General features: G+C 36.6%; 1 protein-coding gene across 4 annotated transcripts in view; it reads left to right on the top strand.

Annotated features, from left to right (window-relative positions):
• The window catches only part of LOC127438678 (phosphofurin acidic cluster sorting protein 2-like), a 91,009-nt gene that overhangs the window by 32,464 nt on the left and 35,967 nt on the right, over positions 1–22,578 (top strand). For all 4 annotated transcript variants that reach the window (XM_051694427.1, XM_051694425.1, XM_051694426.1 and 1 more), the window contains exons 3-12: positions 5,915–6,004; positions 7,777–7,902; positions 11,724–11,886; positions 13,907–13,998; positions 14,412–14,495; positions 16,554–16,613; positions 19,659–19,807; positions 20,760–20,853; positions 20,944–21,030; positions 21,737–21,873. In XM_051694427.1, the coding sequence (XP_051550387.1) occupies positions 5,915–6,004; positions 7,777–7,902; positions 11,724–11,886; positions 13,907–13,998; positions 14,412–14,495; positions 16,554–16,613; positions 19,659–19,807; positions 20,760–20,853; positions 20,944–21,030; positions 21,737–21,873 (1,082 nt within the window). The remainder of the gene's footprint in view (positions 1–5,914; positions 6,005–7,776; positions 7,903–11,723; positions 11,887–13,906; positions 13,999–14,411; positions 14,496–16,553; positions 16,614–19,658; positions 19,808–20,759; positions 20,854–20,943; positions 21,031–21,736; positions 21,874–22,578) is intronic.

The raw sequence follows: 22,578 nt of genomic DNA, 5'->3' as shown, positions 1-22,578 counted from the left end.
CAAAATGTATTAAATTATTAATATATATATTTTTTATATAAAATTTTATTGGATAAATTGTCATTGTAAGACAAAAAAAAAAAAACATTAAAATATTATATTTTCTACCAACTATTAGAGAAATATTAGGTGAAGAGAAAACTCTTCACATTTCACCAAGAATTTTGTTCCAAAGCAGCTTTACAGGATATATTGCCTTACAACCAATCATGTTCAGAATGATGATGAATCATCATTACTTTTATAATTTTTTTATTCTTTAAGTTGTAAAACACATACATACTGAGTTAAGCATGAGGATATGCTGCTACTGCTGCACAATGAGACAAAACGCAAGACATGATGGATCGAACATGTTTGACATGCTGCTTCACAATTAGACATATTCAATCTCCATGTAGCAGATCTAGACAAGTGGAGCTGGGGTGGAGGTGGGTTTCAGAGAAAAACTCTAGCAGCGCACTGCAGTGATACCAGCTCATCTGCAAAACTGAGCAATTTAAATGTTAGACAGAGAGAGATGCAAGTTGACTGGCTACCCAATTACATGTAAAAGGCCCAATCAGCTTACACCATGTGAACAAACTGGCTTAACATGTCACATGTGAGTGAGCCAAATGTCTAACAGATAACAAGTCAAAGAACATATCAGCTTGCGCCACATAGAGTTTCATGGCTCGACTTTGTCATTTAACTTTTTAAAAAATATCTGCAGCCCCCTGGGGTTTGAAAAGCCCTATGGTACTGAATTATCACCATATTTTTATACTGTTGTATTTATGTGATACTCCAAGGTATGTGCCAATACTATCAAATATTGATAAATTGCAATACTTTTCCTCACGATGTTGTATCGATAGATCCCTGTATCTATATTTGTATTCAACTATTTCTGTATTCACATCATGTCCAACAGTTCAATAAAGACGAAGCAGGTCGTCTAAATAATTGCACACTCAGTGCAGTCAGAGATGCTTCTATGAGGCGTGAGAGAGACTGAAACTGAGCCCGTTTCTCCCGCGGACACACTGGTCCTCTCTCACACATTTAACATCAGGGACGTGCAAAAATATAGATTTTTCAATATTGATTCTTAAAATCCCCAAACCAGTCTTTTACTCTATGCGCAGCTCTTTTCAATGAGAGTGTAACACTCACATACACAACTTAAAATGTCTTTAATTAGCCACTACCTGGTAATATTTCAGATTTCACTCACCAGTTCAGCACAGAGTTCAGCATCCTTTCACTGCACGTTGAGAGTAAAAGTTTGTTTTGCCTTGTAGTGTGTGTCCAAAGATGAGATCCACTTAATCCATTTGCCACTGATAATGTCTCTTATAATTCCCTCTTTGGTCTTTACAGTTAGATGTCAACAAAAATAAATTCACAAGTCCCTGTCCTTAAAGAGGTAGTACCGGGTTTTTGCACGTGTTCTACATATTGATGTAAATACTTGTAAAAAGGAGAAATTAGGCATCTAAACAATAAACACACACACACACACATGCAATATTTTTACATCATACTTATTGATGGAATACATGAAATTTGTATATTTTTGAAAGCTAAAATGTGACCAAAGTGATTTTCTTTTATTTGTAAGCAAAATGGACATAACTGAAATATACCAATATTTACTGGAATGAAACTGAGAGCATGTGAATCATAAGGATATCGAACCATGATATCGTGATGTATCGCAATATATCGCATCATGACCTATGTATTGTAATAAGTACAGTATCGTATCGTGAGGTGGCTGGCAATACCCAGCCCTAATTCATAAAATGTTACCACTATAGTTCATATCCAAGAAATATGACATTACTATGGGAATGTCCAAACTATTGCCATTGTCCATAAACAAGCATAAAAAAACATGGTAATATCATGGTACCTGTCCTAAAACACACAATATTACCATGTTATATGTTTAAAAAACTCAGAATTACCATGGTAATACTATATGTAAAAAAATAAATTATAAAAAAATCTCATCAAGTCCTCGTCATCTTTGGTAATCATGTCTAGAAACCATGGTTACCATTGTACATGTCCAAAAATGGCTTAAATGACATTTAATATAATGCCATTTAGTTACCATCTGTCCAAAAACACATGATATTAACATGGTATTACCATAGCACATGTTCCAAAAACATGGTATTTCCATGGTACATATATATATATATATATATATATATATATAATTAACATATTACATGTCCAAAAACAATGGTATTACGATGGTAATATGCCTCCAAAAAAACATAATAAAACAATTGTACATCTCCAAAAACCCATAATATTACCATAGATATATGTTCAATCTATGGTATTACCATAGTACATGTTCAGAAAACATGGTATTACCATGGTAGATTTAAAACAGTACATGATTACCATATTACATGTACAAGAACTATATTATTATGAAGGAAATATGCCCAAAGCATGATAATACAATAAATACATGTACCTGTCCAAAAGACTATGGTATTGCAATGATGCTATGCCGAAAACATGCTAATACCATGGTACATGTTCAAAAAGACATGATATTACCATGGTACTTTTGTGTTAGTGTTGGAGTAAAAGAGGAGCTATCAGTGTGTGTCAGTGATGTTTAAAGTGATCTGTGGGTGAAGATCAGCGATTGGATACTCTTATACATCTTTTTCATACACATTCATATTACATTCCAACTAGGAAATGAGTTTGTCATCATTCTGTCAACATTAGGCACATCAACTGCTCCGGTTTCATCCACCCATCAAAGCTTCCAGATACATCAGGAAAGATTTTATCTGGTTCACAGTGTTTTTATCAGACGGTGGAAATAAAAGTTTTGCTATACAACTAAAGCTGCACCTTAGCTATTCACACAGACAGACAGATATCTCATTATCTCTGCTCTTGCTCATTGAAGTGTCCACTTGAGTCAACTCTTTGAAGACCAGCCGAATGGTCCATTCAGAGTTCTTCCGCTTCTCAGAACTTGTTAGTGGAGTGAGACATTTTCATTCACCGTCTTTCTCTCTTTGTTTTGAACTCAAGAACCAGAAGAGTTGAATTTGCTTTTGAATAGAATCCTGAAGAGAAAGATCCACCAATCAGAAAATCACGGTCAACAAAGTGCGGCAAAAGAGCTCTGAAGCAGCCTCACACTCCAATGACACACTGTGAATGATGCAGCCGAGTCTTCCTACACTCTCAAACTACTTCTACGTGCAAGCTATTTGGGATTGTAGTTTAAAGATGTTAGATGCACAGTCTTGGTCCTTTGTCTTTTTCTCTGAAGTTCAAATACCTTATTGGTTCAAATCACAGTTTGTAATATTGTGATTTACTTGGGGGCTTGTTGGTTTGTTCTTAGCTTAGAACTTTTTATAAAGATTTTTTATGAAATCCCTATGGTGACAATAAATAGGAAAAATACTTTTGGAACCAAGACACCTGAAAAACTTTGCGGGCACTGTTGCAATCTATAGGACACTAGACGGAGCTCAACAGAATGTAACAGAACACAGGGATATCAAGACGTTCTTCTCGAAATTAAACTCCTTAACTTAGGCTATGTCTACATTAATCCAAATACATTTGAAAATGGCTTTTTCATTTTCGAAAACACTCTCCGTCCACACTGCCGTTTTCAAGCGTTTTCCAAAAGTTGCTCGTCCACACTGAAATGGATGAAAATGCTTAAATTCCTCTTACTGCGCATGCGAAAAATCGGTGTTGCATGTATGGTCTGAAACGCAATTGTCCTCGTGTTCCTTCGCCGGACACCAATTCGAGTAAACTTCTCATTGCCTTTGAAGGAATGCAATGTGAATGTTGTACAGAGTATCATTTATATTTAACAACGCTATCATAGTGAATATCAGGCACAACAACACTGCTATAACACAGGCCGCCATCTGGATTGTTTTGGTTGAATGGATCACATGACTGTGTCACATGACAACAAATACACCATAATTTTCAGAAACTGTATATCCATTTTCCCAGACCACACTACAACGTGAAGACGGCGTTTTCAAATGTATCCACTTGGGAGAGCGTTTTCAAAAAGCTCAGTTTTCGCTGACAAAAACACAGTCTCAGTGTGGACGGAATGCTAAAACGTAGAGAAAAAGATGCATTTTCAAACAAAAATTTATTAGTGTGGACGTGGCCTTACACAGTGTTTTAAAATGCATTGTTTATGCTGTGAGATGCTGATAATAGAGCAAGACACAATTGCCAAAGACCTCCATCATCAGTGCTTGGCACACATCTAAAATTCGGATGCACAGTTTTAGCATTCAAATGTGCATTTTTATCACAAATTTGACAAATATTCAAATTTTAAAATGACATTGCATTGATAATTCCTCAAAAGATGATCAAATAGTGGATTTGAGTGTAATAGGGATTAAAAATAATTTATATATAATCTAATTAGAGATTAGTATAGATTGCATCTTATTAACATAAATCAGCATAAATTGGTTGTGCTATTAAAATTTGGCCACATCCATACTAACACGTTTTCATTTAAAAACACATTGATTTCGCTATGTTTACGCCTCTTATCCACACTAGAATGGCATTTTTGAGTGTTTTGAAAATGCTCTCCATTACTGCATATTTCAAAATGAGGTTAGGATGAGGTTGAGGTTAGGAAACCAAAAAAAAAAAAAAAAAGATTTGTGTGGACATAGCCTTAAAATACTTGTTTGTCATAATTGTTAAAGATTCTTAAAATTTGTGTCAATACAGAAATTCAGATTGACTTTCAGAAATAAACACACTGATAGAGATACTACTGTTTAATTTTTTCAAATTTTACTCAGCTGTATTTATATACAAATAATAATAAGTCTTACCAATTTCTAGGGTTGGAAACTGAGAACTGGTTTTTATTCCTAAAATAATAAATGCCAAAACCAAATTATTTTCATGACTTACTGTTCCAGTAACGGTTCTTGAAAATGCAGTTTTCTGCCAATGTGAACCGACCATCCTACTATTCTCGAGACAGTCTTCCCTGTGCTCCATTCAGTGGCATTGCAACATCATTACTGAATCTTCAGCGTGACACATACAGTGTGACCTGTGTAGTCCAATTTCCAAACAAATTACTCTTATGAGCCAGTTCTTTTGATTCAAGGCACAAAACATACAGTACGACCAGTGTAGTCCGATTCCTGAACAAATGACTCTTATGAGCCGGTTCTTTTGAATCTACAGTGCAAAACATACAGTACGACCAGTGTAGTCCGATTCCCAACAAATGACTCTTATGAGTTGGTTATTTTGAAACTAGTGTGCAAAACAGTGTGATCAGTGTAGCCCGATTCCAGAATAAATGAACTCCAGAATAAAAGACTCTTACTGCTGGTTATTTTTAGTGAATGAAAACCTTAAATCAAATTATTAAAAGATTTGTTAATTGAACTGTTAAGGAACCTGAATCATTAAGAGGAATCACCACTGGAGTAGTCAAATTCCTTATTTTTGTTTGTGATCGAACCATACCAATATGTGTTCTATTGGAAATAGGCCTACTACTGTTATCGTAACTCCCTGGGATCAGAACCATTCTCCCTGATGATGGAAAAGCACTAAATGTAACTGAGTTCTTGAGACATTTTCTGTCTTATTTCATCTTGTAATTTGCAAGCCATACAGGCGACTTTTCAATTAATGACTATCAGACAGTATTCATTGACATCATAACATTGCATATTGATTTTTACTTTACACCGAGCCCTGGGACTGTGTGGGCTTATTTCTGATGTTTGCTTTAAAATCTCGCCAAGATTCAGTTGATTTGCTTGAGAAGTTGTCTGTGGTGATTTGTAATTAATGTGGGTTTCTAAGAGACAAGATGAGATAAAACACTGTTGTCTGTTTATGTTGTCAGGGCTCAAAGCGCATACTGAGGTCTAATGAATACATGCTCCCACCTAGCGGCCTCATGGAAACAGACCTGGAGCTCACCTTCTCTCTACAGGTAGGTCAGTGATGTGGACCTATTTAAGGATTATTTTACTTAGTAAAAATATTTACTCATCCTCATTTTGTTTTTAACCCATATGGTTAAAAAAATTTCTGTCTTTTCCTCACACAAAGCTATCATTTGACTCTAGAAGACTTGGAACATAGCAGACAAGCTGTATAGACAACTTTTATGATTCTTTCATTGAAATTTTTTTTTTCTTCAGTCACACTCTCAATCCTCATTCAGTTTTGTTTATATGGGGAAAAGTTGCAAGGGTATTCTTCAAAAATGCATCAAGAAAAATCATATGGGAAAATATGATGATTAAATAATGACAAAATGTTAATTTTTGTGGAAACCACTCTTTTAAAATATAAAAATAATACATGAATGAATAATTAAGAAATGCATTCATAGGGGCCTGGGTAGCTCAGCGAGTACTGACGCTGACTACCACCCCTGGAGTCGCGAGTTCGAATCCTGGGTGTGCTGAGTGACCCCAGCCAGGTCTCCTAAGCAACCAAATTGGCCCGGTTGCTAGGGAGGGTAGAGTCACATGGGGTAACCTCCTCGTGGTCGCGATTAAGTGGTTCTTGCTCTCAATGGGGCACGTGGTAAATTGTGCGTGGATCGCAGAGAGTAGCATGAGCCTCCACATACTGTGAGTCTCCGCAGTGTCATGCACAACGAGCCACGTGATAAGATGCGCAGATTGGCGGTCTCAGAAGCGGAGGCAACTGAGACTTGTCCTCCACCACCTGGATTGAGGTGAGTAACCGCGCCACCATAAGGACCTACTAAGTAGGAAAGTCTCATTCAAAGGCTGAAATTCTTTAAAAAAATAATAAATAAATAAAATAATAATATAAAAGCAGTAAAAAAATAAATAAATAAAAAATAAATAAAAAAATAGTTGTAGTCAAGCAGTTATGTTTAACAATTGTATTATTAATTGTCTTTTTTTTCAGCCAAATTAAAGTCAGAGTAGTATAACCAACATGCAGCAAGATTATATTTCTGAGAACTCTGCACATTTTAATCTAGATTTCTAAAAGTTATTTCTTTTCATCATCTGAGACATTCTTATTTGTCATTGACACAGGTACACCTGTTTAAACCTGTGACCAATTATACAAATGTAGATCTGGATATACACTCTTAGAAATAAAGGTTCATCACCTTTGGACCAGCAAAGAACCTTCTTCTTATCAAGAACCATATGTCGCCATATTTATAACTGAAAATAATACACACCTGGAGGCATATAAAACCAAAATAATGGAATGAGACAAAAATAATAATAAAAAAATAAAACAAAGAGAAAAAATCTGCCAAAAAACAGGCAAAGTAAAGCTGCCCAAAAAACAAAAACTCTCTATTAGAAGAGTTAATGGCTTTTTCCCATGGACACATCCAGAAAAAATGCAATATAACTGAATGCTTTCATGTTAAAGATTTTGAGCATCCAAAAGTGTTAGCATGAAGTGTTTACTTCATTTTCACTTTTCCTTTGTTTCTTCTAAGACTCTATGTTCTTCCTCGGTCGGATATCATAGACACTTCTTGGAGTTGGTTTTGAGTTGGTTTTGAGAGGAAGTACAAAATATCATCAAATAAAGTGTGTGTGTGTGTGTGTGTGTGTGTGTGTATGTGTGTGTGTGTGTGCGCGCATGTGCTAGCGTTTCTCGCAACAACACAGCATGCTCCTTTGTTGCTGATGAAAATGATGTAATCTCAAGGAACAATACGCTGAAATAATGTAATGTCTTACACTCTCACTGAAGTACCCACACTTCCTGAAAAGAGATGCCAACCGGCTGCAGATCATGCTTCAGAGGAGGAAACGCTATAAAAACAGAACGATTCTGGGCTACAAGACGCTGGCTGTAGGAGTCATTAATATGGCTGAGGTAAAAATTATTCAATCACATGCACACTTTGATCAAACCAGAGTCCGGATCTGTCAGATCTCTTTCAGACAGGCCATAGACCTTATTCAAGCTAGCGTCATCTTTGATTTTTAATGGGAATGATAACAAGGCTGTGAGAGATTGACGCACAGTCTCTTCAATGGGCTGTACTGCAGTTTAAAGTGTTTTTGGATAGTTCCACAGACAAAACATTGATAAAATATGTCCAAGAACATTCAGTATACAAAGAATTCTAGAGGACATGAGTTGTGGAAAATCAGATGTGATCTTGGAGCTTTAAACAGCTTTATACCTTTCGTGCCTTTGAAGAGACTGTAAGTCTATCCCTCACAGCCTCATTGTCATTCCCATTAAAAATCAAAGATGGCGCTTGCGTGAATAAGGTCTATGGCCTCTTTAAGAGTCTTTAGAACAATGCTTGTCAATACTCAGAAATAATTAGATGTTTTTTTGTTTATTTTTTGGAGTGTATCTACATATTTCATAGTTTCAAATGCACTTTAAAGGAGCCACATGCATTGATATCTTATTTGTGGTGGATTGCTCATTGTTGCCACAAGTTTGCCATAACGTTTTTAACTTGCCATGCGATATTTGCCAATGGTTCTCCAAACAACTGTTTGCCAATAGTGGTAGATATTTACATTTTACATTTACATTATTTAGTTGACCCTTTTATCCAAAGCGACTTGCAAATGAGGAACTTAGCTAGCAATTTGTCATACAACAGTCAACAATACTTTATTTGCAGTATCACACTGCCAAGTTCTCAGAGTAGCTGGAGTAGTATAGAAGGTTGCGCAGAAGATAGAGTCTTTGAAGGATCTGCCTGTTAGGTATGACTTCAACCATCCAAGCACAGTTCCTGTGATTCCCAGGTCAGAAAGGGTGGACAGGAGGATCTGGTGGTTCACTGTGTCGAAAGCAGCAGACAGGTCAAGGAGGATGAGGACAGATGATTTGGATTTAGCTCACACCAGTCACAGGGTTACAGTTACTGACAAGAGGGCAATCTCTGTTGAGTTTCCTTTTTTAAAGCCAGACTGATGTCTAATATTATTATATATTTCCCAAAGGTTCGCCAAAGAATAGTTTGAACATTGTGACAGATATTTACTGTATATTTGCCAAAGGTTTGCTAAAGAACTGTTTGCCAGTGGTAGATATTTTCCAATGGTTCGCCATAGAAATGTTTGTCAATTATGGCAGATATTTACTGTATATTTGCCAAAGGTTCGCCAAAGAACTGTTTGCCAGTAGTGTAAGATATTTACTGTATATTAGCCAAAGGTTCGCCAAAGAACTGTTAGCCAATAGTGTCAGATATTTACTGCATATTTGCCAAAGGTTTGCCACAGAACTGTTTGCAAATTGTGTCAGATATTTACTGTATGTTTGCCAAAGGTTCACCAAAGAACTGTTTGCCAATAGTGTCAGATATTTACTGTATATTTACCTAAGGTTCACCAAAGAACTGTTTGCCAAGAGTTGCAGATATTAACTGTATATTTGCCAAAGGTTCACCAAAGAACTCTTTGACAATAGTGACAGATATTTATGGTATATTTGCCAAAGGTTTGCTAAAGAACTGTTTGCCAGTGGTAGATTTTGCCAATGGTTCGCCATAGAAATGTTTGCCAGTTGTGGCAGATATTTACTGTATATTTGCCAAAGGTTCGCCAAATAACTGTTTGCCAATAGTGGCAGATATTTATTGTGTATTTGCCAAAGGTTAGCCAAAGAACTGTTTGCCAAGAGTTGCAGATATTAACTGTATATTTACCAAAGTTTCGCCAAAGAACTGTCTGCCAAGAGTTGCAGATATTAACTGTATATTTGCCAAAGAACTGTTTACCAATAGTGTCAGATATTTACTGTACATTTGCTAAAGGTTCGCTAAAGAAATGTCTGCCAATTGTGTCAGATATTTACTGTTTATTTGCCAAAGGTTCGCCAAAGATATTTATTGTATATTTGTCAAAGGTTCGCCAAAGAACTGTCTGCCAATAGTGTCAGATATTTACTGTTTATTTGCCAAAGGTTCACCAAAGAACTATTCGCCAATAGTGTCAGATATTTATTGTAAATTTGCCAAATGTTCACAAAAGAACTGTTTGCCAATAGTGTCAGATATTTACTGTTTATTTGCCAAAAATTCGCCAGAGAACTGTTTGCCAATAGTGGCAGATATTTGTTGTAAATTTGCCAAAGGTTTGCCACAGAACTGTTTGCCAATAGTGTCAGATATTAACTGTTTATTTGCCAAAGGTTCGCCAAAAAACTGTTTGCCAATAGTGGCAGATATTTATTGTAAATTTGCCAAAGGTTCGCAAAATAACTGTTTGCCAATAGTGGCAGATATTTATTGTATATTTGCCAAAGGTTCGCCAAAGAACTGTTTGCCAGTAGTGTCAGATATTAACTGTTTATTTGCCAAAGGTTCACCAAAGAACTATTTTCCAATAGTGGCAGATATTTATTGTATATTTACCAAAGGTTCGCCAAAGAACTGTTTGCCAATAGTGGCAGATATTAACTGTTTATTTGCCAAAGGTTTGCCAAAGAACTGTTTGGCAGTAGTGGCAGATATTAACTGTTTATTTGCTAAAGGTTCGCCAAAGAACTGTTTGCCAATAGTGGCAGATATTAACTGTTTATTTGCTAAAGGTTCGCCAAAGAACTGTTTGCCAGTAGTGTCAGATATTAACTGTTTATTTGCCAAAGGTTCGCCAAAGAACTGTTTGCCAATAGTGGTGGATATTTATTGTATATTTGCCAAATGTTCACCACAGAACTGTTTGCCAGTAGTTGCAGATATTTACTGGATATTTGCCAAAGGTTTGCTAAATAACTTTTTGCCAGTGGTGGAAATTGACTGTATATTTGCCAATGGTTCGCCAAAGAACCGTTGCCAGTAGTGGCATATTTTTTATATTTTCCATAGGTTTGCCAAAATGTATCTGCCAGCAGTGGCTGATATTTGCAGGAAGCTCGCTGAAGAACTGTTTGTCAAACTGACCATTCTTGCCAAGATTTGCTGCAAGTTCACCACTACCAGTGAAATGCTGCAAACTTTTGTGACATTTTTTTATTTTTTATTATTATTTTATTTATTTGGCACAGATTTACCACAAGTTAACTGCATATTTGCTGCAAATAGTTTTTGCAAGAGGTGAGAAAGTATTCAATGACTTATCAGAGCTCAAACATGATTGAGTTTTCAGAATAATATAGTGGATATTCTTTCAGAGGAAAGGAAAGAATGTTATCTTTTCTCTTTTGTATTTCCAAAATTGTCTCCATTTGGGGCCCACTCAAAGTTAATAATCATTAGAATAGTGCCTCACTCGACGCTGACTAATTTCTCTAATGTTCTTGAAAAGGTTTAGCATTTAGGAGAATGTGTGTATTTTATGTACAGTATGTGCTCTTGCCTTCACATGAGCATAGGTCTGCTAGTACTTTTTATTCAACTTTGAAGCTTCCTGAACTTTCGGAAAATGGCTGCAATTAATCACGACAGTTTCGCCCCCTCAAGTTCCAATTTCCTCTCCACCATCACCATATTCAATAGAGACTCAAGCCCCAAGAGTCCCAATTGCCCCAGTTGATGATGGGTAATTGAATGCAACCTTGACGTAGAGAGAAAAAGACACAAACTGAGGCTGTCAGAGGTTGTTAGGAAGACATGAGTTCAGAGATGTAGCACATAGATGCAGTTGAAACTGCAAAACATGAACAGGAAGGCCAGACACTTTTGTCTGTGTTTGTCATTTATTTCTGTGTTTTTATGTTTAAAGGTGATGCAGCACCCGACTGATGGAGGTCAGATTCTAGGTCTCCACAGTAATGTGAAGGAAGCGTCAGTGCGTGCTGCAGAATTAAGCGTGTATTCACTGTCCAGTCAACCTATTGATCCTGAAGATGGCAGCGGACAGCCAGAGACAAAGGCCAAAGCTTCAGGTGACTCTCATATTGTATCAAAGCATTACAAAGACTAGAATGAGACTTTAAAGGGAAAGAGTTTGGGAATATATAACTTGGTAGGATTATGGTATTTTGGACATGGTATTGTTTAAAGTACTTGGAGAACCATTTAAAAAGCATGGTACATTAATATGTTAAACATACAACACCATGGAATACAGTACTGTACAGAACATTACTGATTACATAAACCTCACTAAATATTACATAAACCTCACTTCTTAGATTTAAGCTTAAAACAAGAAAAAAAAAAAAGCCAATTGGTTTAGAAAAAAATACTTGATTCAAGATATATTCTCTGAAAACAAGTCTTAATATTTTTTGCTGCTCAGGTATATTGTTTTTGCTTTAAATACATTTTTCTTTTTCTTTTCTTTTTTTTTACTGAAAAACCATACAAAAATACTAATTAAGAAAATAGTTTTTTTATTTCACTCTTTAAATATATAATATTTAAATCTTAACTTTAGCTGAGAAAAAACATAGTAAAAAAATAAATATACAGGGGAGGCAGGTGCTAGTTATCATACTTTTTTTTCTCAGGGTAGGTTTGTTTTTGAAGTCAACTACTGTGTAGGCACATATCTTAAATTCTTGGCAACAAAAAAGCTGTTGAACATGTCCATCATTATTATAGTGTGGTTCTATTGTGTTCACTTACCTAAAAGCTATAGCAAAAACATAATGAGTATGTAATCAGTGAGTGGTTTTATGTACAGTTATTACATTAACTATCAGATCCTATTGGGCAGTTTGAGTGCATTAAACAGCAATAAAGAGTTCCCCTCGGAAACACAATGTCTATCCAAACATTCCCCTGTTCATCCTTTCTCAGACCACATGCCAACAGAGAGTGACTGATACTGTACTACATTACAAGAGGAAGTGGCTTCAGCATCTTAAGTGTTCTCAATGGAAAGCAATAACATACTAAAGAATAATGTCAATTATTGCAATAAGCCATGAGAAGGTGTGTGTTACAGTGCTTTTGTCATGGTATGGGGTGTTCATACCGGCATTAATATTTGCCAAAGTTTCATCAAAGAATGTTTTACTAGTGGTGGCAGATATTAATATTTCCCAAAGGTTTACCAAGAACTGTTTGCCAGTAGTGGCAGATATTAATATTTTCTAAAGGTTTGCTAAAGAACTGTTTGCCAGAGGTTTGCCAAATAACTTTTTACCAGTAGTGGCAGATATTAATATTTCCCAATGGTTTACAAATAACTGTTTGGCAGTAGTGTCAGATATTAATATTTCCCAAAGGTTTGCCAAAGAACTGTTTACCAGTAGTGGCAGATATTAAAATATGCCAGAGTTTTGCCAAAGAACTGTTTGCCATTAGTGGCAGATATTGAAATTTCCCAGTGGTTTACAAATAACTATTTTCCAAAAGTGGGAGATATTAATATTCACCATAGGTTTGTGAAGAAACTGTTTGCCAATAGTGGTAGATATTAATATTTTCCAAAGGTTTGCCAAATAATTGTTTGCCAGTAGTGGCAGATATTATTATTTCCCAAAGGTTTTTAAAAAAACTGTTTGCTAAAGTGGCAGATATTAATATTTGCCAAAGGTTGGTGAAAGAACTGTTTGCCAATAGTGGTAGATAGTAGTGGCAGATATAAATATTTTTAAAAGGTTCGCCAAAGAACTGTTTGCCAGTAGTGGTAGATATTAATATTTTCCAATGGTTTGCCAAAGAAGTTTGCCAGCAGTGGCAGAAATGTATATTTGCCAAAGGTTTGACAAAGAACTGTATTCCAGTAGTGACATATTAATTATTGCCAAATATGTATTTTTCTGCATTTTACAACAGCCTTGAACATGGCTCATCCAATCAGTATTTAGTGACATATCTAATTGTTTTACAATATATTTTTTAAAAGTTTGTTTTAATGCTTTGATTTTTTCTGTTGGTAAAATGGTATGTCTGCATTTGCTGGCATAAAATGTCAAGAATCATGGGGTCATGAAATGTCTCTTTTTCTTTAAGACCGTTCTCCAGATATGGATAACTATTCTGAAGATGATGACGACAGTTACTCATCAGAGCAAGAAGCCAGTGATGACGCTGTTCAAGGCCAGGTTGGGAATGTTCGCACACGGCATTCTTTATCAATGTTCTAAAAAGAAAGCTTTGCCGAATCTTGGAAAAGAGCAAAAATTGTTACTGGTTGCTACTAGAATGAATGTAGTCTGTGTTGTTGGTCTGGTAGGTGTTAGCATACAGTTGCTTTACTTTACTAAAGGGATTAAGCAATCATATTCTAGGTCAGTTGTGAATGCTACAGGTAGGTTGTAGAGGATGCAGCTGTAGCAGCGCGTATAGCGCCGAGTTAAAACAGATTGTTGGTGGGTTGTAAATAAGAAAGGTTTTTACGCTGAAATACCATGTGCAACTGTTTAGTGAATTCACAGAATATGGGCTTTATCTACCAAAAGTTCATGTAGTTGAATTTAGAAATGTCCTAAAATTCATGAATCTTCCTCTGTTGTAGGACCTTTATGACGAGGATGATGATGTTCAGCGGAAACCAAAAAAATCTCGTAGGAAAATGATTAGAACCACATCTATGACGCGGGTATGCACAGATACTGTATACTCTCCCTGCACTCATCCTTGGTGGCCAATGACAAAGAGAGAAGCATTAGTAGAAAACAACTGGACCCAGTACCGAGCCCTGGGGTACACCATTTATACAAATCAAGTCTGTATACAACACATTACTGTTCCTGTTGCTGAGTTCCTGTTGCAATTCTAGTGATAGACCTATATACTGTATGTATATATATATATATATATATATATATATATATATATACATAAATACTGTATATTGACCTGGGGCCGGTTGCACCAGTTATACGTACATTACAACTTAGCCTAGTTGTTGCGTAAATGGCCAATAAGTCACAATTTACGCACTACTAATTATTTGAGCATTGCACCATTAAATTTAGGTAGGATGTAACCCTACATATAAACTAAATATTTACAGCAGCCTCCGACCAGGAGTAACTGATGGAATAAAAAAGAAGACATCAATGAGCTCATGTTTTGCATGACAGGCTTCAATCCTTTTGACATATATGATGATGTTAGCCTTTACGCTCGTTTACATTTATGAGAGAGAAAAAAAAATGTACTTTTAAGCGGCTCTTCAGTATGAAACCGATCTAAAGGTGCAGTTTTCAGGGTGCGTCGCCCGGTGTCAAGTGTCAACATATACTAAATGTATAAGATATTAAAATGAATAAATGTCTATTTTTCCAGCCTATTATATTAGTATTTATTTATCACCCCTTATTTATTTTAGATAAGGTTCCTATATATTGTTATTTTCATAGGGCAAATATACTATTTATCAAATGTCATTTATTACGTATCCTATTTTAATGGGAATTTAATTTATTACAGCTGACAGTTACATGAGAAAACAAGGTTTGAACATCAACCATAATGAGATAAAACTGAAATACACAGCTTTTTAATACTTCTGTGTACACATTTGAAGGCTGTTTATTGGATCAATACAGGTAAAAGTCATATTATGCGACTATGCATTACTTTACTGAGAGCTTACGACCTACTAGTTAAGTCTTGCCTTAAGAACAGGTGGTGCCACCAAATTAAGCACTGACTTAGTTACAAACTAACTAGTAGTTACTAAGCCCTTAGTGTGAACTTTACATCCTAACTTCGTGAGAACTTACGCACAGCTGGTGCAACCCTGCCCAGGTCAATTAATCAGCTGATATTTGGTAATTTTGAGATAACTCTGCCTGATTAGCCGATTTACAGAAGTGTTCATTCCACCTAGTGTCAGTTCCAAAATCTACAGACAGCCTTGTCAATAGATATTTTCAGTTTTCACATTTTTTTTTTTTTCAATTAACAAATAAATATTATTAACACTTATATAAAATAAGTGTTATGTGTTATTTGTTTAATTCACCAATTTTGTATACTTATTATTTGCAATTATTAAATTATAAGCATGTACATCCTGTTCTCTAGTCTCGACATTGGCCATTAGTCATATTAATTATGGATAAATTCTCTGGATACAAGTCACTTCCGGCAACTACCCAGTAGAAAGAGACAAATGAGCTTTGTGTTATAAAGGTGGTGTTTGGTGTTCGGTTCTGTTTTATCTAGTTCATAGAAGGTCATGGAAGGTGATGTTCTATCCTCTTAAGCTAAGCTCACCACCAGGAACACAAATGTTAACACAGGATCAGTGCGTAAACTAGAGCAACACCAAAATACATTTCCTAACACTTATTTACAGCACACTCAGTTCACACATACATTTCCTTTTCTAAAGCACACTGTCAAATCTTTTTGCTGTCTAACTGCACCATAAAGTACCAGAAAGGTATTATAATGTTTTTTAAAGGCATTCTTTGGTACCATTCTTTAGATTTCAATGTCAATACCATGGCACATGAGTATGGCAGTTATTCAGTACCATGGTATTACCGTCTGATACCATTACTGTTCCAGGGTACAACCTCAGTACTTTTTGTAACACTGACCTTGATTGCATTGGGCACTTGCAGCCCTAAAGTCTGATGAATTACATTGTACCTGGTAAGGTACTTGTCTTTACCTACATATACTCTTAATTCCTCTTTAGCAACCCAATTTCAAGCAGAAGTTTGTTGCTCTCCTGAAACGCTTCAAAGTATCTGATGAGGTGAGGCATTTTTTTATGTCTTTGTAAGTTACTGCAGGAGAAATTACATGTTTGTCTGAAGTTCTGCAAAATTACTTTAAAGGGTGATTTTATTTCCGTCCATTATTTAAGCAAACCAGGAACCATTATTAGAACCAAACAGCGATTGCAGCCAAGTAAATGCAAGTAGTAAAATACTAGTTACTGTAATGTATTTTTACTGCAAATAATTGGTTCATGTTTTTCACACTGTTTCTCTAAATGAGCAAGTGATATTTAATCATTTTAATTAATATGAACCTATGCAATAATAAGCAGCAACATTTGCCTACATATATTTTTTCACTAAAAATAATTCTAATATATAAAATGCCATACAAAAGTTTGAACATTGGATCTGTGAAAATTATTTGAGTGATGATGCAAACTGTTGAATCATTGAAATTGACAGTTTGAAGAGATTCACATAAATTAATCAAACTCACCAAATGGTGCCATTATGCTAATCAAGTTTAAATAAGCACTATTTCAGAACTTAATGCTCTCAAATTTGAAGAATTTCAAAATTAGAAAATGTAATGGTCAATTAAAAAGCACATTAAAATCATTGCAATACACAAGGTTGCTAAATTTTATATCACCAGAAAAAACATCATGTGTTGGAAATATTTGATATATTACCAAGCCCTCCACTGTTGTCCTATCTTTTGTAATCACAAGATCACTGCAGCCATTAAATTCAACCTTTGTAAAAACACTGGGACATTTAAACTAACTGTAGTTAATGAAATGTAAGATAGACATATAGTATTGATTTTTGCAGTGTAATATGTGATGTAAACCTCTTAAATCTCGTAAAAACAAAGCTTATAGCTGTGCTCTGTGAGGACATATGGGGACGTGACCTGGGTCATTCATGTTTGTATAGTGTTCAGTCTTGTTGTAAGAATCTAAGCTTGTTAGTCGGCTGTTTGTCCTCCTTGTCCTCTTGGCCTTGGCTACCCCATTCAATGATCCGAGCCATACAGGATGTGATTCAGATATATCTGGAAATGTGTGCTGAAGCTTCCTGATTCAGGACGAGGACATGTTCAATTGCATTGCTAGAATGTTCCAGAATACCATTTAACCATGCTGGGAAAAAAACCAGCCTATTGTGCTTTGCTGGTCTTAGCTGATTTATGCTCATCTGGCTGATCTATCTGGTCTCCTAGCCTGGTGTTCAGCTGGTCTTGCTGGTCCCATCCTTGCCATACTCATCTTCAGCTGGTCACCCTGCCTGCCACCAGCCAGCTGTCTTAGGTTATTATGTAGATGCTGGTGAGCTTATGGAAAAGCAATCCATCAGCTTCTCTACCAAATACAAGCTCTTCGAGTCACTTGTTGTCTCCATCCTGCTTTATGGTTGTGAGACATGAACCCTCCTGGCAGACACTGAATAAAATTCCAGGCTTTTGAGAACAAGTACCTGAGAAAACTTCGCATCTCTTACCTTGACCGGAAGACTAATGAATATGTGCGGAACAAAGTAAACACTCTGGCTGGCCCGCAACAAACACTTCTGGCCACTGTGAAGAGATGAAAGCTGGCATGGTTTGGCTATGTCACCCGCCATGACAACCTTCCAAAGACTATTCTTCAAGAGCGTTGGGAAGGAGTCGAAGACGTGGAAGACCTAGAAAAACTTGGAAGGACAACATCAAGTAGTGGACTTCAATGGACATGCCAGAGCTTCTGGCAACATTCTCCAACAGATGCAAGTAGAGGATAATGTCAGCTGCAATATCCATCGTTCCTCCCCAACGACCAGCTAGGTCATGGGAATGATGATGATGATGATGATGATGATGAGCTTATGTCCCTACCAGGCTTCTTAACTAGCTGAACCAGCAAGACTTCCTTGGTCAAGCAGCTTTACCAAAAAGACCATGCTCGTTGATCAGCAGTTTTTGCAATTCACTAGCACCAAACAAGCATAAACCTGCCTTAACCAGTATACCTCACTTTTGGTGTGTCTTAAATCTGTAGCATAATGTCAAAACCCCTGTGATGTACACCTATGACTGGCATTTGAAAAGATGGCAAACTTGTGGAGGTTGCTTTTTCCAAACACCATCAGCAGCTTAATCACAGCTTTCCAGTAAAATTGAGATGATAATCAGTAATAATTTACCTTCTGATATGTGGAAATTTAACGTGTTGGATGATCCAAGACTTCATTAATAATTATCTAAAAAAAAGATGCTCTAGCTCTAATTCAACATTTTAGGATTGTTCCTCATGAGCAGGAAATAATTGTATGTAATGCAAGAGAAAAATTGCACAAACCCAACTAACATAATATACTGTATTTTCATTCACCGACTTTTTATTGCCAAAACCAAAATATAATCTATGAACCATCAATTCCCTCTGTTTTAATTTAGTCTCAGTGAGAATGTTACACTAATTGGTTTAAAATAACACATATACAGATTGAACATACTGTTAGCTTTCCATTTACCTCAATGGCAATTGCTCAGCTGGTACATGACCACCCATAATTTCGCAACCTGCATGCTACCATCTTTGCTTATGGGCACTCAGTTATAGATATAATTTTTAGCCAATCATGAATTGTACATTTTGTGTAATAATTCACTCTGAAGCTACAGGACAATTATGTCCTGATAACTCTGATTGGCTGATGGCACCACAACAATGTGCACAGTCCCAAGCCCTTGACTAGCGACTATCCTTATCTGTGATGTCAAAGGCAGCAGACAGAAAAGAAATATTATTTCTTGAGTTTTCCTTGTAGCTACTGCCTGTGCCTGTGTTGCCCTTAAGTCAAATTTAATATTGTGGTGTGTGGTCTGATAAACTTGTATAATCATATGTATAACAATACAATTTCCATTAATATGATTTGAAAAAGTACACAAATAATGTTTTAAGTGATAATGTATGTCAGAAATCTTGTTTTTATGGTTGTTCTACATATTGTACCATTTTTTCATGTATTGCCTTAAAGAGGCACCTTTTCTGAAGGAATCTTCAGTATTGAGTTGTGTTGTGTTGTGTCAGGTGTTGGACTCTGACCCGGTGGATCAGACGCAGGAAGCTGAAGATCTGGATCTTTTGTATGACAGTTTGGAGGTGTATAACCAGAGTGACAGCGGCCCAGAGATGGAGGACAACGAGAGTCTTCTCAGCACTCCCAAACCCAAACTCAAGTAAGAGTTGGGGTAGGGTTAGAGCAGGGTTGGGTTATGGTAGAATAAAGTTAGGGATAGGGTAGGGTAGGATAGTGTTGAGTAGGGTTCGGTTGGGGGTAGGGGTGGGGTTGGTTAGGGTAGAGATGGTTGGGTAGAGTTGGGGTTAGGGTAGGATAGAGTGAGGACAGGGTTGGGGTAGAGTTGAAGGTAGTGTTGGGGTAAGGTAGGGTAGAGTAATGGTAGGGTTGGGCAGGGTAGAGTTACAGATAGGGTTGGTGTATGGTAGGGTTGAGGTAGGGTAGGGTTGGGTAGAGTTGGAATAGGGTTGGGGTAGATTTGGCAGTAGGGTTCGGGCAGTGTAGATTTTGGAGTATGGTTGTGGTAGTGTTGAGTACAGTACGCGATAGGGTTTGGTTAGTGTAGGTTTGACTGTATTTTGAGGCTATGGTAGTGGTAGGATTGGGTTAAGGAAAATGTTAGTTTTGGTTAGGATTCACATTGCTGCGTTACTGCAAATAACCACAATTTATTTAAAAAATACAATATATGAACAAAGCATGTAAATCTCACAAAGTGTTTTGCATAAAACGAGTGTTAACATCTAGAAACACCCCAATTTGCTTGAGTCAAGTTTCCCAGGATTTTAAGGAAGAGCTAGACACTGGATTTGAAAAGTTGGTAATGTTAATGACATAAAACTTTTATTAGTAGCAAATATTTTTCTATACAATTGTATATTCAGCACTGCTCTCATGGTGGTACCAATTTCAGATTTACTTGCTACTAACCGAATGCATGAATTTTACATGTCGGTCAAATGTCAGATTGCGGTCACATTTCGGTTAATGCCAAAATATTCAATACACTATTGCGATATGTGTGACAACTGCTTAGCTGACCATATAACCAAACTGTTGTGCTTTAGTACAATTTTTTAAGTGCTAAACATTCATGTGCATCTCTGCTCAAGGCCATTCTTCGAGGGAATGTCTCACTCCAGCTCGCAGACGGAAATCGGCAGTTTACACAGCCAGAAAAGTCAACCGAGAGAGCAGCCCTCCACTGTACGTAAATGCAAAACTTTTTTGCAAAAGTTTGCTGCATTGTTTGAGGGTCATAGTCTGTAATTGCAGTGTTTTTGTGTGTTTTTGAAGGGTGTAGATCTGTTAACAGTGGATAAGAACAGAGCACCCAGCGGGCGATTCGCAGATGACCCAACAGTGGTGGACTCTACAGCTGGGGTCAGTGATGACATCTGTATTAGACATTTAGTGTACATGATTAATATAGAATGACCATCTCTCTGTTAGTCTTTCTTGTTGTGTCTGCCTTTTCTCTGTGTATCACACATCAGTTCACATCTGCTTGTTATCCAGCTGGTTAGCTCAATGTGTATGTGTGTAAATGTGTTTACTACCCAGCATCACTGCAATAACAGCCTTATTGAGGCACTTTCATAGAGACTGAAGAGAAAGAGAGAAAGAGAGGAGGAAATAGGCGAGCTGGATTTTACATAAAGACATTAAGAATTGCATTTAAAGGAATAGAATGAAATGAAATTGAAGCTCAAAAAGCTAAAAAATGAGAATTCTATACATTGGTTTAACTCTTCACAATACCCTAGCATCATCTTTTCTTCAGAGATGTCTAGTTAATTATAAAGAAAAATAAATGCTTCACATGTTTTGTAAGGGTCGTCCTGTTTTTTCTGTTGTTGAGCAGTGATTGCAGATTATTCATGGCCACAGTCATTGTGTCCTCACACTTAATCACTTATAACAGTATCTAATGTCACACACTCTTTCAAACACATCAACACCTCCACGTCGCAATTCTGCTTTGTGGCTAAGTGGCCGTCGTCATGGCAACCTGACGATTTTCACGGCCACACGAGCTCTTGAAGCGAGCATGGCATGTTCCCTGCCTGATGTTTATTTGTCTGCACAGGAACCGACGGAGGATGAAGCGGGTGGGGGCGGGGCCACATGTGACACTAACATAAGTTGGGACATGAGTGCCGAGAAATTAGCGGGAACGGTGGGCAAACTCTGCAAGACTGAATCACAGACTTTCATGTCACCTAGGTAACATATCTTACCTTCTATTCCTGCCTAACTCTTTGTCTGTTTTGTCTATTCTCAACCACTGCCTCTCTCTCTCATCACTTTTTCAAAGTAATTTTTTTGTTATTTCTGCCTGAAAATTCCTCAAAAATCTTGTTCTCACTCAATACCTGTTTCATTGAATAAAGTTCGCCCCAAATTTGCCCCATTTGAGTGTTTCTACAACTATGGGCACTTTAATGTCTCAGTTTGATTTGTTTTTAGAACTAAAAATATATATATATTTTTTATACATAACACTTAAAAACATGGAAGCTTTTACCATGCTTTCATCATGCAGTATATTTTTGCTACTTGCCAAATGCCATTTCTGTATTTATTTTATTGTTTTGCCTTTGTCCCAGTACAATCTATGTCTTAGTATGTTGGGGATTTCTTCGCTTGAGCTGCAAGAGCTGAACACGTGTACAATGAATTTTACTACCAGATTAATTACCTCACTTAAACACATCCTATATATGTGACAGTAATCAGCTATATCTACAACATAAACCTAATATTACAACTTACATCTCCACAGACAATGAAGCCAATGGACAGGTGAACTTGAACTTGTTACATGCTAGTCAGTAATGTGTAACTTACACTGGCGGCCAAAAGTTTGGAATAATGTTCAGATTTTGCTCTTATGGAAGGAAATTGGTACTTTTATTCACCACAGTGGCA

The sequence above is a fragment of the Myxocyprinus asiaticus genome, chromosome 50 (assembly GCF_019703515.2).
Source record: "Myxocyprinus asiaticus isolate MX2 ecotype Aquarium Trade chromosome 50, UBuf_Myxa_2, whole genome shotgun sequence".
Lineage (NCBI taxonomy): Eukaryota > Metazoa > Chordata > Actinopteri > Cypriniformes > Catostomidae > Myxocyprinus > Myxocyprinus asiaticus.
Note: the sequence above shows the minus strand (reverse complement) of the source record. Positions and strands in the feature narration are given on the sequence as shown.